The 18883-nt window shown below is 42.9% G+C and overlaps 1 protein-coding gene across 1 annotated transcript in view; it reads left to right on the forward strand.

The window, feature by feature from the left end:
• The first annotated feature begins 8310 nt into the window (after nucleotides 1–8310).
• UVRAG (UV radiation resistance associated) overlaps nucleotides 8311–18883 on the forward strand; it is a 296412-nt gene continuing 285839 nt past the window's right edge. The window contains exon 1 of the mRNA XM_019449868.2: nucleotides 8311–8634. Within this exon, the coding sequence (XP_019305413.1) occupies nucleotides 8518–8634 (117 nt within the window). The 5' untranslated portion in view covers nucleotides 8311–8517. The remainder of the gene's footprint in view (nucleotides 8635–18883) is intronic.

Below are 18883 nucleotides of genomic sequence, written 5' to 3' on the forward strand. Positions count from 1 at the left end.
TCCTGACAGTGGGGGTCTGCTTGTGATTCTTGCTCTCTCCTCTCTCCCCCGACCCCCAAGTAAGCTTTCTCTCTCTCAAAATAAGCAAATAAACTTTAAAAAAAAAAAAAAGAAAGAAAGAAAGAAACCAAGATCTGAACAATTATGGTCTATCACCACAGGGTTCATCCAAGCTCCTTCTCTTCCTATATTTGTAACTCCTTTTTCTGATAGAAAACTGGCTCCCATTATCCTTAATATATCTATTTATTTTGATCAATCCTTCTGTATGTAACCAATCTTCCATTGCTACCATTCTGTCCTCCGCCCCTGAACCCAATACTGACACTCTCATCAAGGCCAGCTTCACCAGATGTGACCTATGCAGTTGGTGCTTAGAAGGGCTCCATGCTTGATGAATTCTTGGAATTCTTTTTTTTTTTAATGTTTATTTATTTTGGACAGAGCCCGCATGCAAGTGGGGGAGGGGCAGAGAGACAGAGGATCCCGAGGGGGCTCTGCACTGATAGCAGAGAGCCCATGTGGGGGGCTCTAACTCATGAGCCGTGAGATCATAACCTGAACTGAAGTTGGGCGCTTAACCGACTGAGCCACCCGGGCGCCCTGCCTTCACTTTGCTGTTGATGGGAGTAAGATTCTCGTTCTTCTGGGAAAATTCAGTCCTAAATAGTGTATTCTAATTAATGCAGGTGGTGTGGCATGGGGGACAGAGCTCTAGCTCGGGAAGCAAGAGACCTGGGTTCACAAGCCAATCTGCCATGAAGAACCATGTGAATCTGGGCACTCATTTCCAGAGCTGCTTTTTAGGCTTCTGTAAAACTGGGACAATAATACCTACTTCACAGGGTCCTGTGGGGATGGTCCATGGTAATGTATGTAAAGTACTAGGAAAACCTTAGTTTTCTCTAGCCCCCAGAGAACCTGTTAGGGAGGGAAATGAATTTACTTAAAATCCTGCAGTCAATTAGCTGCAGGCTCAGGTCACATTTAAAAAAATTTGTTTTAAGTTTATTGATTTTGAGAGACAGAGCAGAGAAGGGGCAGAGAGAGAGGGAGAGAGAGGATCTCAGGCAGGCTCTGTGCCACCAGTGAAGAGCCCTATGTCAGCACAGAGCCTGATGCAGGGCTCGAACTCAGGAACCGTGAGATCACGACCTGAGCTGAAACCAAGAGTCGGATGCTTAACTGACTGAGCCACCCAGGCATCCCTATGATCACATTTTTTTTTTTACCCCAGGCTTGGAGCTCTCAGACACCCCACTTTGCAGCCAGAATGCTCATTCTCAGGAACCCTGTGAGACCATGCCTGTCTTTGGCAGGGAATGAGGGCAATCGGGCATCCTTTGAGCTCTTCTGTCCCCAGGAACTTAGCCATATTCCTGTATTCTAATTGTCCTCTAACTCAACAAAGGAATGTCACAATTTACTGTTACTAAATTCATCACTCCCCCACCCTTGCATCTGTTCTGGACACAACTGCCAGAATGACTTGTTTTTTCTTCTGTTTTGTTTTCTTTTTTTGTTTTTTGTTTTAAGTAAACCTATACCCAACATGCGAGTAGAACTCACGCCCCTGAGATCAAGAGTCGCATGCTATACAGACTGAGCCAGCCAGATGCCCCCAGAGTGACATTTTTAAAACATAAATTAGATCATGTAACACCCCCCCCCCCACCCCCCACTTACATAAACCCTCCCGTAGTTGTCCACACACCTCAAGGTCAGACTCCCCTGGGGCTACCACAGCTGGCAGGATCTGGACCCTGCCCAGATCTCCAACTTCATTCTGTGCCATCACGGCTGGACGAAAACTTCAGAAGCTCTAAGCACTGAAAGACGATGCGGCTGCTGCCGTATGAAATTACAAATAAAAGCAACACTAAACTGTAAATGACATTGAAGGAGGTCTTTGATTTTATTTTTGAAATATCAACTTCTTCCAAAAACTGTTCTCCTCCCCTTCTTCCTCCTCCATGCCGGCTGCCTCTCCCGCCTACGCCTGCCTGGCCTTCTTACAGTTCCTTCAATGCTCCCTGCGCCTTCTTCAGACTGTTCCTCTTGCTCTCCCTAGCCCCTTTTGTCCAGTTAACCTACTCACCCTTCAGACCTCACTATAAAAGACAGTTCCTAAGGAAAGCTTTCTCTGGGAGCTCCGACTAACTCAGCCCCGTGGGTTAGACGCGCTTCGATCTAATGTGTGTCCTCTTGGCCGGTGTGTGAATTCCCAAACTCATGTTCCCACATTGGCACGTTTAACCTCCATGACAGTGTGAAAGCCACTGGGATTGAGGGAGGAGCACTGGTCCTTGGGGGTAAGAAGCCCAAGTCTTTGTCTCAGGTTTGCTACAAACTTTGTGTGAGCCTGGCCAAGCTCATTTCCTCCCTCTGGGGTTGTGTCCAATGGGAGAGGTGTGGAGGCTCTGTGTCATCTAACAACCATTCACTTACCTAGGCCTTCATCAACTCACTCATGGATTTGATTCATCCATTCAGTCATTTGCGCATTGAAGCTCATGGAGCCTGTCTTCCGTGTCAGGATGCTGGGAGTTCAGAAGGAAATCAAAAGGAAGAGTTCATAGTACAGCAGGTGAGACAAACACAAACCATATGACTAGGCACATGGGTATAGGTACTAAAGAGAGGTCGGGGTCTTAGTGGGGGCCCAGAGATGGTAGCCATTAGGTCACATCTATGAAGCCTTTTTCAAAAAAGTAACCTTGAAGAGTTTAGAAAGGAGAAGGAGAAATGCTGCCCAGGCACCCGCCTTTGTTGGGTACAGGCTCTTTGGGGGAATGGTCTCTTCGCTTTACAATTCTCACCTGGCCTTTTGCAAGAGTCTTGCTCTTCAAACCCAACTCCTTGAAAGCTGCATCTTCAGGGCTGCCTGAGGATCTTTCCAAATGACTTCCCGTTGCCTAAGATTGAGGCCAAGTTCTTCAGCCCTGCAGTCAGGTTCTTCTTGTGTGGCCCCATCTTCCTTTTCCGGCCTCTTTGCCTGTTGCCCCCAGGCAGCCTTTGTTTCAGCCCCTTAATTGCCTGTTGCCCCCAGGCAGCCTTTGTTTCAGCCCCTTAAAGTAGGCCAGTGTCAAGTCCTTGGCCTCAGTGCCTTTGCTCAGGCAAAGCTCATGCTTCTGCCCAGAAGACTTTATTTAGAAAGCCTTCTGGCACAACACACAGTAGTTAGCAACTTCTTTTGAACTTCCGTGATACTTTATATATCATCTCAATGACTGCATCTACCACTTTGTATTGAAATTACCTATGACCTCCTTGCAGTCAGGGATTCTAATTTGAATTATTTCTATAAATATAGTGGCCTGGCCGGGCACCTGGTACGGGTCTGAATGATGTTTGGCTAAGTGAGTAAGTAAATGGGAGAAAGAGGACTTGAAAGGAAGGGGATAGGTTTAATTTAATTAAATTTGAGACATCAAAAGACCAACTTGGCCTGTCTTCCTCTTATTTACCCAATGCATCATGCCCATGAGATATAGAGACTAAGGAAAGAGGAAGAAGAAGAGGTAAAATGGTTTGGGGTGTTTCAGTTTTTGGTCCTGCCAACAATGTTTGGTTTCGATATCCAACATGGTACTAGTTAGCTTTTAAAACACTAGTCATCCCTGAACCAAACAGAGCTAACCCCCTGTTGTTCATCTATCAAACTCCCAATCATTTTTTAAGACATTTGTGAAGGGGTGCCTGTCGGCTAAGCGTCCGACTTCAGCTCAGGTCACGATCTCGCGGTCCGTGAGTTCGAGCCCCGCGTCGGGCTCTGGGCTGATGGCTCAGAGCCTGGAGCCTGCTTCCGATTCTGTGTCTCCCTCTCTCTCTGCCCCTCCCCCACTCATGCTCTGTCTCTCTCTGTCTCAAAAATAAATAAACATTAAAAAAAAAATAAGACTTTTGTGAAGCCTGCATTTGACTTTGCCCACCAGCTCTTGTAGAGTCAGTCATTTCATTACCACTTGACCTTGATCTTTCTTCTATCACTGCATGCATGTTGTATTTGGCTACCTTAGAATCCATGTTCCTTAAACTTGGATACATGTTTCTCTAGGGGACATATAGCACTGTAGAAATATTATAGTAATTTAATTCTAAGTGATTAGAAACATATATTTATTTATTTATTTATTTTGAAAAAGCCAGCAGTGGATGGGCAGAGAGAGAGAGAGAGGGAGAGAATCCCGAGAAGGCTCCGTGCTATCAGGATAGAGCCTGATGCAGGGTTCAGACTCAGAACAGTGAGATCATGACCCGAGCTGAGATCAAGAGTTGAACACTTAACCAACTGAGCCACCCAGGTGACCTAGAAATATTTTTATGTTTAAACAAATATAGTCATATTATGGAAAAGTATCTAAGATAATACAAGAATTTTTAGAATAAAATAGGACATATAAAAATGATAGCATTTATTGAACACTTACTACACCCAAGGCACTGTGGGAAAACATTTTACACTCATTACCTTGAACATTATGCAAGTATTTTAAGTATTTGTCCTGTCCCTGGGGTGAGCAGTCCAGCTCTCTTGGTGTAAGTGGAAAAGTCTGAGAAGGGTTGTTTATTTGAGGTATGTATTTCCAGTGCCCAGTGATCGGCCTGGTACAGACTTGAATGTCATTAAAAGCTTGTGGAAACGGAGTGCCTGGGTGGCTCAGTTGGTTGGGTGTCTGACTTCGGCTCATTCAGAGTTCGAGCCCCACGTTGGGCTCTGTGCTGACAGCTCAGAGCCTGGAGACTGTGTTGGATTCTGTGTCTCCCTCTCTCTTTCTGCCTCTCCCCAGTCGTGGTCTCTCTCTCTCTCTCTCTCTCTCTCTCTCTCTCTCTCTCTCTCAAAAATAAATAAATATTAAAAAAAATTTTAAAAAAAGCTTGTGGAAAGATTGGATCCTGCTCTCTCTGCTGGAATACCCTTTTCTCCCTTTCTGCCTGGCGAACTCCTATTGGTTCTTCAGTACCCAGTTTATTTTATTATTTTTTAAACAATTTTTTAAAATGTTTATATATTTTTGAGAGCGAGCACGCACAAGCGGGGTAGGGGCAGAGAGAGGGAGAGAGATTCCCAAGCAGGCTCCACGCTGTCAGCACAGAGCCCACAAACCTCGAGATCATGACCCAAGCTGAAATCAAGAGTCGGACGCTTAACTGACTGAGCCACCCAGGTGCTCCCTTCAATACCCAGTTTAAATGTCACCTCTACTGTGACTGAAATCCGACTCTCTTCTCTGGCTTCCACAGCTCCTGAACTTCCCTCAGACTGAAAAACTGGTTTATCACTCTTTTTTTTTACTTATTGGACTTCTCTGTAAAGAGGGCAGCTTCCCTGGGGATGAGTCTGAGTCTGATTTCCCAGCACCAAGCAAAGGGTTTGCCACAGAGAAGCCCTCAATGAACATTTGTTGAATGAATCAAGTAATAAAGTTAGCTAATATTCAGAGCTGACCTTCAAAGGAGAAAGAAGTGATTCTGTGTTCTGTCTCTATAGGCTCTTTTTTTTTTTTTTTTTTTTGAGAGATAGAGAGAGACAGAGTGAGTAGGGGAGGGGCAGAGGGAGAGAGGGAGACATAGAGGCAGAAGCAGGCTCCAGGCTCTGAGCTGTCAGTACAGAGCCTGACATAGGGCTTGAACTCATGAACCACAAGATCATGACCTGAGCTGAAAGTCAGACACTTAACCAACTGAGCCACCCTGGGGCCCCTCTATAGGCCCGTTTTCTTAACTTGTGTAGTGGGTTGGATGATGCTCCCTCCCTCTCCCCCGAAAATGAGTCCATTCTCTAAAGCTGAAACCTGTGAATGTCATCTTACTTGGAAAAAAGGTCTCTGTAATTAAGGATCTCAAAACGAGACCTGGATTATCTGCGCGGGCCCTAAATCCTAAGACAAGTGTCCTTATAAGAAAGAGAAAAGAATATGCAGGAAGAAGAAAAGACCATGAGAAGATGGAGGCAGAGGTTGGAATTATGCAGCCCCAAGCCCAGGAGTATCTGGAGCCACCCGAAGATGAAAGGGTCAAGAAAAGATTCTCCCTTAGAGCCTTCTAAGAGAGGCCCAGCTGTCACCTTCATTTTGGGCTACTGGTCTCTAGAACTGTGAAAGAATACATCTGTTGCTATTGTTGTAAGCTACTTAGTTTGTGGTAATTTGATACAGAAGCCTAAGGAAACTAACACAGCTTGGAAACAGAAGTGTTTTCTGTGAAATTCCAACAGATTTTGGCATGCCACGAGTTGAACCAGATGAGATTTGGGATTTCCTAACTAATCCCTTCTCCACAAACACCTGACCACACCACCCATGAGGAACCACTGGATGCTTCAGAATAGGAGACAGTGCAACATCCATGTTAGCCAGCTCTGGGGTCAGAACCAAAGAGTGTTCAGGCTTCTGAACACCCAGGAAAGATAGCATGCTTCCCTTTTATTTTATTTTTTTTAATGTTTATTTATTTTTGAGACAGAGAGAGACAGAGCATGAATGGGGGAGGGGCAGAGAGAGAGGGAGACACAGAATCGGAAGCAGGCTCCAGGCTCTGAGCCATCAGCCCAGAGCCTGACGCGGGGCTCGAACTCACGAACCGCGAGATCGTGACCTGAGCCGAAGTCGGACGCTCAACCGACTGAGCCCCCCAGGCGCCCCATGCTTCCCTTTTATTAAACTAGTTTTAGTGCAATTATTGTATGTGAGCGCTTCTCTGGCATTTTGCATATGTTGATTTACTTAATCTCTACAGCAATCTTATTATTTTACAGATGGGAAAACTAAAGCTGAGAGCGAGGAACTGGCTTGCCCAGGAACACATAGCTAGAGAGTGGCAGAGCCAAGATCGCAAAAGTGCCTGATTCCTGTTGTGTCTGATTCTAAAACACTGTGTTCTTTCAGCTATGTCAGTCCAGGTGGTGGAGAAATTCATAGTCTTGGGGGGGGGGGCGGGGAAGGCAGATTGATAGCCTGCAGAATGACTTAATGCTATTTATTATAGAAGCAATCGCTATAGATGCTATCATTATGCTCAAGGAAGTCTTCCTGGAAGAGGCTGCATTTGAACTGGTTTTTCACTAAAAAACAAACATATACCGGGGCACCTGGGTGGCTCAGTCCATTAAGGGTCTGACTTTGGCTCAGGTCACGATCTCACCGTTGGCGAGTTCAAGCTCCCTAGGCTCTGGGCTGACAGGGCGGAGACTGCTTCCGACTGTGTGTCTCCCTCACTCTCTGCCCCTCCCTCGCTCATGCTGTCTCTCTCTCTCTCTCTCAAAAATAAATACACATAAAAAAATGAAAACAAACATACACTGATTATCCATCAGGCACCGGAAATCCAGAGATGAATGACAAGGTCCTTTGGCTCGAGGAATTCAATGTGTGTGTGTGAGTGTGTTACACACTTATTAGAAGACAATGCAATAGAATAGTAAGAAATATGGTAGAGGCAAGATTCCTAACTCAGGGTCCCAGAGTAGATAAGGGAAGCCTTTTGGAAGAAGGGACTCCACCAGCGGAGGAGATTTGATGGGCAAGTAGGCACTAGAAGGTGAAAAGTGGCACAGGCTTTCTAGGGATAGCATAAGCAACACACTGGTAGAGGTGAAACAGCGTTTTCCGGGTGCCTGGCACACACTGTGCAGCTCAGCGTGCTAGTTAGTGGAGTGCGAAGAGGGGAGTGGACTTGTGGGTTGGAGTTGCTCACGGAAGAGCAGGGACTGCCCGACAGGTTTCTGGTCTCAGCGCATCCTGCGTGGTGACTTGTCGAACGATAAAATATTCTTTCTCAATGCTCGCACGGTCCTGCGAACCCCTCGGGAAAAAAGGCTGCTCAGAGAACTTGCAACAGTAGCCCAGCCTTCGCGACCCAGCTGGCGCCAAACGGGTCCCCGCCGTCCAAGGGGAGGCCGGTTACCAGGGCAACTAGGTTCGGGCGGAAGTGGCTCCGAGGACTGACTCTCACTTATCAGGTGACTCTCCGGCCTCCTGCACGTGACAACAGAGCCCAGGCGCTCGCGCTACCTAATCAGACCCCGCCCCTCTTTCCCTGTACTGACAACTGACACCAGCCTAGAGCAATGGCCCTTGCGGATCTACCAGGAGACCCCGCCCCACGGTAGTGAAAGAACCAATTAGACTGGGGAAAAAAGAAGCAACGCCCCGGGTTTCACCCCAGCTTGACAGACGCAATTTAGGCCATCCCCGGGTCCCTCCGCCCCGAGCCCATTCCGGCCGTCGATGGACAGCCCTTCTACCCAATAGCACACCCCTTGGCCATCGTTGGGTCCCGCCCCCGTGGCAGCACAACCAATGAGCAAGCCAGGTCTCGGCGGGGTGGTGGGGGTTGCACTGCGGTAATATGGCTCTTCCTTAGCCCGCGGCCGCGGCGGCCGGAGGTGGGGTAGAGCCGTCCTGCCTCTCGGGTGGCGGGTTTCGGGGCTGCAGGGGCTCGGCGGGTCGTGGCTACGCTGTGGTGGCGGATGCCGGAGGAGCGCGGGCCCCGCCGCTCGGCGGCCCCTGAGTCAAGATGAGCGCCTCCGCGTCGGTCGGGGGCCCGGTTCCCCCGCCGCCCCCGGGCCCGGCCGCCGCGTTGCCACCCGGTTCTGCCGCGCGGGCCCTGCATGTGGAGCTGCCCTCTCAGCAGGTAAGCCCGCGGGCTCGCGGTGCTCGGTAGGGGGTGGGGTGGCAGGAGGCCGGGGAGGAGAGCCCGTGGGCGGCGGGCGGACCCTGTGCCAGCCGGGAGACCCGGGCGAGTGCCGGGGAGAACTCGGGGGACCGAGGACTTCAGGATTGTGAGGCGAGGGAGCCAGCGATGTCCGATGCTCTGGGAGATCCCCGAGTCCCCCGGAGGGATCCCGTTACTGGAGACCGGCTGCAAAGAGACGGGAAGAGACCCAGTGGAACTCCCTGGGGGCCCCGGCCTGAGCCCGCCTCTCCCCAGCTGGGGTGCTGGGGATTCCCTTGCGCGGACCCTCCTCCTCATTCCTCCTGGGAAGGGACCCGGGGAAGCCCGGGAGTCACCTGAGAGATGGGGAAAGCGCTTTTCCTTTCTCTACCCACTTGCGGAGAAACCAGTTGGTACTCTTTCCTACGGGAGAAGTTGAGGAATCTTTATGGTTTCTACCGTTTACTTTTCATCTTCTTGTTATGAAGTACTCCCCTCGGCTTCCCAAGAGAAATCCTTTGGGGCTTTGGGGTTTCCTTCCTGATTCTCAGACCCCCAAGGATCGCGTTTTAGCAATTTAGGGGCGGGCGCCTTCCTCCTTCATTTCCTGAAAGGACTCCCCGTGGAAGGAGGATCTGATGTATATGTTTATGTCTTACCCCATCCTTTAGCGGGGGTTTTGAGGGCTTCTCGGGTCCACATTGTAAGCGGATAATGAAGAGAGAGCACTGAGCTTGGGGGATCTGACACAATTCTCGGTGTCAGCCGTATGTCTGTATGGTACTTCTTCCCTCCACCTCTCCCTTGCCAGGAAAGGACCTTTCACCCTCTCTCGTATTCCTGTTTCCATGAAGAGGACCCAAGGAAAAACTGTCAGTTCCTGAGACTTAACCATGTAGGATTTGTGCCAAGGGCTCAATGGCCAGTAATTCATTTCATCCTGACAGTTCTATGAGATAGCTGTTTTTTATGATTTCCCGTTTTGTAGTTCAGCAAACTGAGTCTCAAAGATGGAAAATCCCACGTCCAAGGCCTTGCAGTCAGGAAGTGCTGAGGCTGGGTTTCACAGTCCAGCGTTGGGACCCTGTAGCCCGGGCCCATGGCTGTGTGCTTGAGACTTGAGAACCTTCGCACAGGATGGAGCACGGTCCTTCACCCTGCATTCAACTACCCCTGCCCTAGTACTTAGGAAAGATTCTTAAAGAAGAAAGCAGAGTTTGGGGCAGGGGGTGGAGGGGAAATGAGATGGGTTTGAAAGCAGGAAAAGTAGAGGGGGTCCTAAAGCGGAGAGCTGCACTGGAGGTCTTAGCTGCACTGGCCACTGAGCTGAATTGTGTGCAGAGGCAGGACTTTTTATGTGGGAGAAGAGCATTTAAAAGCTGGGGTTAGCATGTGCCCTAGTTTTGTGGTGCTGTTGGGAAGCGAGTTGGTGGAGAATATTAGGAGTTTGAGGGTAGTGCGGTTTGGATTGTATTTATGAGGTCCCGGGAAAGATTAGAAGTCTGGCAGGGGGAAGACTAGCCTTAGGAATGAGCATTAAATGTGAATTTTCATGTGTGTGGGGAGGTGAATTGTGAGGATGGATACTGAGAGAGGCGATGGTGGGCACTGTTGGGAGCAGCCTGGAGAAATCCTAAGTATTGAGGGCCAAGAGGGATTTAGCTTGGGGGAGCTTTGGGAAAATGTGGGATTAGAAAAGAGGAAGCATCATTTGTTGCATAGAGCATGTTCTCTGATAACAGTTCACAGTTTAAAATGGGGGAAATAGCTCAACTGTCCGTGGAATAAATTTAACTGCATTTGTAAGCCTTTGTCAAATTTTTGGATTTGTGCCGAGGGATACATAGTGGCTTAAGTGTTTAGCTGAATGCCATATGAGCTCTGAGTATGGTATTTACAGCTTTCTGGGGGTGTCATCCTTCTTGAATTCTTGGAAGGTAGCCTATATAACAAAAATACTTCTGCAGTTGACGTTTTTTTTAGTTTTGTGGGTCAAAGTGCCCGTATAATGAAAATACTTTTACTTTTGCAACTGACGTTCATTTAGCTTTGTGGGTCAAAGGGTTCAGGTTTTTAGGGTGTGAGTAACATTTAAAAAATAAACATTTTTGTAAAAGTGTTATCTGTATAAACTGCACTGATTATTTAGCACACAGCTTGATGAATTGTTGCAAAGTGAACACAGTTATATAACCATCACCCAAATTAAGAAATACAAAATTATTAGCATTCCAGAAGTCCTCTTTATGTTCTCTCCCATCTCTACCTTTTCTTTCTCTCCAAAGGAACTACTAGTCTAATTTCTAACAAGAGATCGGTTTTTGCCTGCGCTTGAACGGTGTATAAACGCAAACGGTGTATCATGCAAAGACCACATTTTTTTGTGGTCTTCTTTGTCTGATTCTTTTGCTCAGTATTATCTGTGAGCATCACAGGATGTGTGTGTATAAGACTTTTTTCTTTTAGCATTGAATTCATTGTCTTTTGTTGTTGTTGTTGTTCCATGTGGCTTTTGCAAAATTTAAAAAGTTTAGATAAATTGGAAAATCAGTTGATAACTTTCTTTTAAATGACACTTTGAAAATTGTGTCGTTTTACTGGATCCCATGGTATTTGATAAGATGTCAGTCTTTTGAAACAAATAAGTAAACACTGTTTTAGGATTTCTGTTTTAAAGCTGATTGTCTCAAAGCATAGATTCAGTGGTTCCCCCAGGCTGCTTCTTGGCATTGTTGACAATTTTGAGTGGGTAGGTCAGTCTGTGAGATGTGGAGCCACATCCATAGCTTGTACCCACAAGGTACTAGGAGCACCTGTCCAGTCCTGACAGTCAAGAATGTCTTCAGGGGCTGCCAAATGTCCCTTAGAGGGGCAAAATTACTCCTGATTGACAGCCACTGTTCTAAGTATATTTTCATCTTAGGGTAGACAGTCTCCCTGCTATTTTGTACTCATTTATTTCAGTTTTCATTAAGTCCCATTGATTCTCATGGCTGTAATGTTTAAAATGTTAATTTACTGTATTAGTTTTAAAGGTATTGGAATCACCTTAATCTGCCTCCAGGAAAAGACTTATCTATTTTGCTCAAAGAAAGCCCACAAAACTATGTATAAGACCCAACTTATTTTTGTCTTATTTTAATCCACTTGTTGTTAAAAAAAAAAGTTTAGTTAAGGCTGCATAACTCCTGAATCTTTGTCTATGTGAGTAACTAGTCCATAATTGTCAACCTGTCTGTGTCAAATGGGACTACTTACTACTTAATCTTTGCCTCCTTTTGCTTCTGTATGATCTTACTTTAATTGTAATTTAAGCATGAACTAGTCACACATTTTGAAGACTGTTTTTGATCTTTAATTTTTGGTTGAGGTTTGTAATTAGTGAATATAAGCTCATCTGAAGAATAACTTCCTTCACACCCTTAAATTTAGAGTTTTGAAATAAAATTTTGTGTTTTGTGGTAGAGGCATTTAATACGTCCTAAAAGTTTAATTGAGAGCACTTCTTTCCTCCCCAGAGTCTTCCTCACTTGAGTCTAACCTAAACTACATTTCTGTAGATACTCAGAAATGGGTGGTTTTTTAGTGATTGTTCAGTGACCCTTCCAGGGGGCCACATATTCCTTTAAGAATTTGGTAAAAGCTATAGACACCTTCCTTCGAAAATGCACTTACATACTTAAACGCAGTTTTGCATGCGGTTTTGGTTTTCTTGAAACATATGTACATGGAAACCCCAGTTTCAACAGCCCTGAACTGGTTTATTCCTTTCCTTTAAAAATTAAGAAAAAATTTACTATTTATTATTTGTTTTAGACAATCATCCATGTCAGTGTATATACATCTACCATACTTTGCATAATAATGTTCACTTAGCTTTGTTTAACCCCTTGTTGGTAGCCCTTTGTACAGTTTTATCTGTTACATTGTTGCAGGGAATATACACGTATAGGTATCTTTGTACACTTGTGCTAATATTTCTTTAGGATGAATTTTGAGCAGTGAAATCACTCAAAGGATATATGTATATATTTAAATTGGTATAAATACATAGAATTATACTTCATATAAAATATGTACATGAATACTTTTATTATATGTACATTTTTGTTAACTTTATTTTTTATTTTTATGTTTTCATTTTTGTTAACTTTAGAAGATATTAGCAAAGTGTTTCCCTGAAAGGACACGTCCACCACACTACTCCCACTAGATTATGACAGGGTTTGTTTACCCATCATATTTTGTCAGCTTTGGGCATCGGAAGTTTTCTCAGTGTTTTCCAATATGATTTTATATATATGTATAATATATGTAGAATATAATCATATAACTTATACATATATGAATGTGTATAACCTGCATCTGTATACACATATGTATATATTTTTGCTATTTAAATTTGTATTTCTTTAATTATTATATTTTAATAGCTTCATTTAATGTATACAAAACACTGTGCTAAGTACATGATCTCATTTATCCTTCAAACAACCCTATGGATTTCATCTTTGCATAGGTTTATGTAACATTGTAATTTCTTTCGTGAATTGCAGGTTTATTTTTGTCCTTGGCATTAATTTTTCTGATCGCTCAATGTTTTTCGCTGATTTGAAGAGCATTTATTTTTCTTCTCCTGTGTTTGGAAGAGGTGGACTATATTAGCTCTATTAACATTTATAGCCCCTGAATTTTTTTATGTAGACATTATTTTTCAGAACAGTTTTAGATTTACAGAAAACTTGAGGTGAAAAGATAGTGCAGAAACTATATACTCGACACCCATTTTCCCCTATTCTTGATATCTTCCAATTGTATGATACATTTGTTACAATTAATGAACCAATATTGATGTGTTATGTGTTATTACTAATGAAAGTCCCCAGTTTATTCAGTATTCCTTAGTTTAAAAAATTGGGGTAAAATACACATTACATAAAATTTGCCATTTTAATAATTTTTAAGTGTGTATCTCAAAGGCAGTTAGGACTGTTTGTGCAGTCATCACCACTGTCTATTTCCAGAAATTTTCATCATCCCAAACAGATACTGTACCCATTAAACAATAATTCCCCATTTTCCCCTTCTTCCAGCCCCTGGTGAACTTTGTTGTGCTCTGTTTCTATGAATTTGCTCATTCTAGGTACTTCATGTAAGTGAATAATACTACAGTATTTGCTCTTTTGCGTATGACTTATTTTCAGCGTAATGTTTTCAGTGTTCATCCATGTTGTAGCATGTATCAGAATTTCATTCCTTTATAAGTCTAAGTAATACTCCATTATATGTATATACTGGATTTTTTTTTTTTATTTTTTAAGTAAATTGTACATCCAGCTTGGGGCTTGAACTTACAACTTACTGAGTCAGCAGGAAGCCTGTGCATTTTGTTTATCTATTCATCTGTTAATGGAGCTTTACTATTTACCTGATGACCTTTTTCTGTGCCAGAATATCATCCTGAATACCACATTATATTTAGTTGTTCTGTCTCCTTACTCTCTTGGCTGTGACAGTTCCTCAGATTTTCCTTCTTTTTGATGACTGAGACAGTTTTGAGTACTGATAAGGTATTTTGTAGGATGCCCTTATATTGGAATGAGTCTCATGTTGGTTTTTTTTCCCCCCTCATGATTAGACTGGGGTTATGGGTTTTGGGAGGAAGGCCAAGGTGGTAAAGTGCCATTTTTATCTGGTCTTATCAGGTGTACATACTGTTAACATGACTTATTACTATTGATGTTAATCTTCATCATCACCAGCTGAGGTAGTGTTTGGTTTACAAACACTGCTATAAGGTTACTCTTTCCTGCTCACTCTCCATACTGTCCTTTTTGGAAGAAAGTCACTATGCACAGCCCATACTTGAGGAGTGGGGATTCCTGTTCCCTCTCCTGAAGGGCAGAATATCTACATAAATCATTTGGAATTCTTCTGCGTGGGAGATTTGTATCAGTAAAGACTTCTTTCACAGATGAGGAATCTAAGGTCTGGGTAACTTTTTCAAAGTTAGACAGTGTTAACACAGGGGCAGTTAAGGTCTTTGATTACCAGTTGCCATAGACACCTACTCTTTGCAGAGCGCTGGCTAAACACAGAAGTTTTAAGTTACCTGAAGGTTCAGGACCATGATGCTTTGTAGTTTATTTCCCACAGCACCTCTACCAAACACTACTGATTACATAGTAGGAGCTGTCTGTATATTTTTATTTTTAATTTTAATTTTTATATGAATCTTTCCTTTGAAGACCTTTACAGCCTAAAGAGAAGAAGGAAATGGGATTGAAGCACATACAAGAAAAAAATGGTAGAAGCATCAAAAAGCTTTAGAAAGCTTAATTTAGCCATATAGGATATATAGTTCCCTCTTATGTGTTTATTAGATATCTTACTGTTGGTGATCTAATTTGATTTTTTTTTTCATGTACTTTCAAAGAAATCTGTTTTGTTGGTAAGGCCACTAAAGGCAGAGAGAAAGTTGTATCTTATTAGGAACATATGCCTCCTGCAGCACAGTACTGTGCTATGTATGTTCATTCCTTCCACAAATATTTATTGAGCCCCTTACTTGTGACTCAAATTTAAAACATGTATATAAAATAGAATGATAGCAATTTTTGAACTGCTTTGGCTCTTGTAAACAAAACTATATGAGGAAGGTTCAGAAACTGGAAAAAAATCAGCAGTCTAAAAATCATTTTTATATGACAAAATACATTTAATTAGGATTTTTTAATTTGTTTGTTTCTTTGTTTTTCTTGTGAAAATGTTTAGTTCTCCTTTGAAAGGAAAAGCTATGTTCTTATTTAGTGTTTACTTTAAAATTTCTCCACAGGATCACAATTCTTAACTTTGTGGCAGAAAATTTTTGAAGTGAAACTGACTAGAAATAGAGCAAGAGCAGAACTGAAACTTATAAGTTGGGCCTGAAGTGTGTAGTGAAATGAAAAAACAAATTAGGTTTTCGTAGTTTTAAAATGTGTACTTTTGATATCTGTGTATTTTTACCCATCAGCCTTATTACTACTGTGGGGAAAAGGAAAATTTGTCATTTTCAAAAATTATTTATTTTTGAGAGCGCGCGCGAGAGAGTGGTAAGTGGGGAAGGGCCAGAGAGAGAGGAAGACAGAATCCTAAGCAGGCTCCAGGCTCCGAGCTGTTAGCACAGATCCCCACGTGGGGCTCAAACTGACAAACAGCGAGATCATGATCTGAGCTGAAATCAAGAGTTGGACGCTCAAGCCATTGAGCCACCCAGGCGCCCCTATTTGTCATTTTTAAAGCACTTGAATGAATGCAGTAACAAACCATGGGTATTTTAGAAAAATTAAAGACAGGTCTATGTTAAGAGAGGAGTTGAAACATTTTAGGTTTTATACTTTGTTATAGGTCTAATGACACCGTAGTGTCTCAGGCAGAGTTAAATGTTTCTAATTCCTTGCATCAGTTAGCAGTTAGACTATATAGGTAGAAGAGTGCGTGCAGCACAGAAAACTTGACACGAATTTTTAGAAAACATAATTCATAGTATACCTTCTTGGTTTAGTATTATACAATCTTGTTTTCCATCTTACTTTGAGATGGAATCTTGAATTTGAATCATAGAAGTTTACAAATGCAAAATCTGAAGCTCTCAGAGGTGAAACTATTCCCCTGGCCATACACTTGGTCATCTGTTTATTCTCTTCCTGAAGGAGTCAGTAAAGATGATTAGTTTAACAAATGTGAATTGAGTGCCCTGTTCTTTTAGTGACAGATACCTGACCAGAACCTGGGTGTTGGGAGTAGTTCTACTGTGCTTGGCTGGGTGTTTGAAAACTTGTTTCTTAAACTTATCTCTGTGCTTTGTCACAGCATCTCCACATCTCTGGGGATTTTAGGTTAGGACGGAAGTGGAAGAAAGGCTGTATTTTAAACTTCTTTTTACAGGCAGAATACTCAGGCTCCACCCCCACACCCCTTTTATGGTGTGAATTAGAATGAAACTTTGGAATATCCCTCTGTATTTTAAGTGATCAGTCTTCCTGTTTTGTCTTTGGGTACTTACCATGCCTATCCTTTTTTTAAAAATGCCTATCCTTTTTTGAGTAGTCCACTTAAGAATTCCTGATTCTCTACCTCTTTAAATTTCTGAAACAGCAACATCTGGTGATTGTGGGTTCTTTGATGTCAGGAATTTCATTCTCTGTAATATTTGACGCTGATTGCCACAGACCTCATTTACTAGAAATGTTATGAGGCATTGAAAACTCTAGTCAAGTGCGTTTGTTGGTTAAAGGCTAAGCCAGATACTGTTAAAGCTGAGCATTAGAGCCTAGCACTTAAGCGGCTCAGTTTGTTTGTTGGTCCATTGAAATATCTGGCATTTTTCCCCCCGCCATGGTTTTTAGAATATCCTGAAAGAAACAGTCTGATTTTTTTGAGAACAGTAGGGAAAATCAGGAAGTGGAAACTGGCAGTTACCTTTGGCTTTCGTCAGTAGACTCCAGGGTAAGAAAAAAGGGAAGATACAAATAAGTAAAAGTGGCAATCAGACTTTTATGATTTTTTTTTCAGGAAAAACTTGGTGTTCTTTACCATGATTATACTTTTTTTTACTAGGGGTTTTACTCTGAACTATAAGTAATTCATATGTTATGTTAGCCTCTATTGAAAGAGGAAAACTTAACTGCGTCAGCCATTTATTCAACAGATATTTATAAAGTATCCTTTTTGAATTATGCTAGGCATGTGATTAGAAACTGTAGGTCTTGTGTCCTCCAACGTGCTTATGTCTTTCAGAGGATGTGAATTTTTCCTGTCACAATTCCAGTCGCTTTTTGATCAGAATACAGGAAAACTAAACGTTTAAAAAAAAAGCAACATGAAAGTAACTTTATTTAGAATCATGAAAAACTTTTTTTTTTAAATATCTGAGAGAGCGAGCGAGCGAGAGTGAGAGAGAGAGAGAGAGAGAGAGAGAGAGAGTGAGCATGGAGGAGGGGCAGAGAGACAGGGAGACAGAGGATCTGAATTGGCCCTGTGCTGAGAGCTCCAATGTGGGGCTCAAACTCATGAACCATGAAATCATGATCTGAGCCAAAGTCAGACTCTTAACTGAGCCACCCAGGCGCCCTTTTAAAAACACTTTTTTTTTAAACGTTTATTTAGTTTTGAGAGACCGAGATAGAGCACGAGTGGGGGAGGGGCAGAGAGAGAGAGGGAGACAGAGAATCCAAAGCAGGCTCCAGACTCTGAGCTGTCAGCACAGAGCCCAACACGGGGCTCGAACTCATGAACTGTGAGATCATGACCTGAGCCAAGGTCAGATGCTTAACCGACTGAGCCACCTAGGCGCCCCTAAAAAAACTTTTTTAACCTTGATTGTCTACCTTAATGAATAGAATAATCTCATTAAATTGGTACTGCTTTCATCCACTAAAATGTTAATATCCAGCTATATATGGGAAGCAGCAAGATGAAGAAGATTTTCTAATTTTTCATTTTGAAAATAGATCACAAAGCAAGATAGGAAAGTAGGCTGTGGGTATGCTACTCATTACAGGTCTAGGACATTTTATTGTATTTATTTATTTTTATTATTATTATTTTTTATTGTGAGAGAGAGAGAGGCAGAGAAAGAGAGGGAGAGAGAGAGGATTCCAAGCGGACTCTGTACTGACAGTGTGGTCATGACCTGAGCTGCAATCAAGAGTAGGACGCTTAACTGACTGAGCCACCCAGGCGCCCCTCCAGGTCAATGTATTTTTTATAGCACTGTGCTCATTATAGGAGAGAGTTGGTCCCAACTTTATAGTAGGTATAAAGATTTAATTTATAGTAGGTATTTCAGGCTTGTTTTCATGAATTGACTTAATGGAGTTTATTCTACTTGATAGGTATTTCATATAAACAGTTGTCCAGGTGTTCTGGAGTGACTAGTTTACTTTCGATATCCATATATTTCTATCAAAGACATCAGTTTGATTATTAGATGGGGACACTAGAATTGCAGAATTTCTTAATTGTACCTTAGCTGCATTTTTGATATTATATTAACTTGGCTGTTTTAAAACTATCTGAAAATTACTAAAAATTATTGCTCATGAATATTGTATGTTCAAGAAAAGGTTACATGTATCAATATCCTCTTTATTTTTTTATTATTAAAAAAAAATGTTTGGGGCACCTGGGTGGCTCAGTCGGTTGAGTGTCTGACTTTGGCTCAGGTCATGATCTCACAGTCCGT

This window comes from Panthera pardus, unplaced genomic scaffold, assembly GCF_024362965.1.
Source record: "Panthera pardus isolate Hobbes unplaced genomic scaffold, ASM2436296v1 HiC_scaffold_12, whole genome shotgun sequence".
NCBI lineage: Eukaryota > Metazoa > Chordata > Mammalia > Carnivora > Felidae > Panthera > Panthera pardus.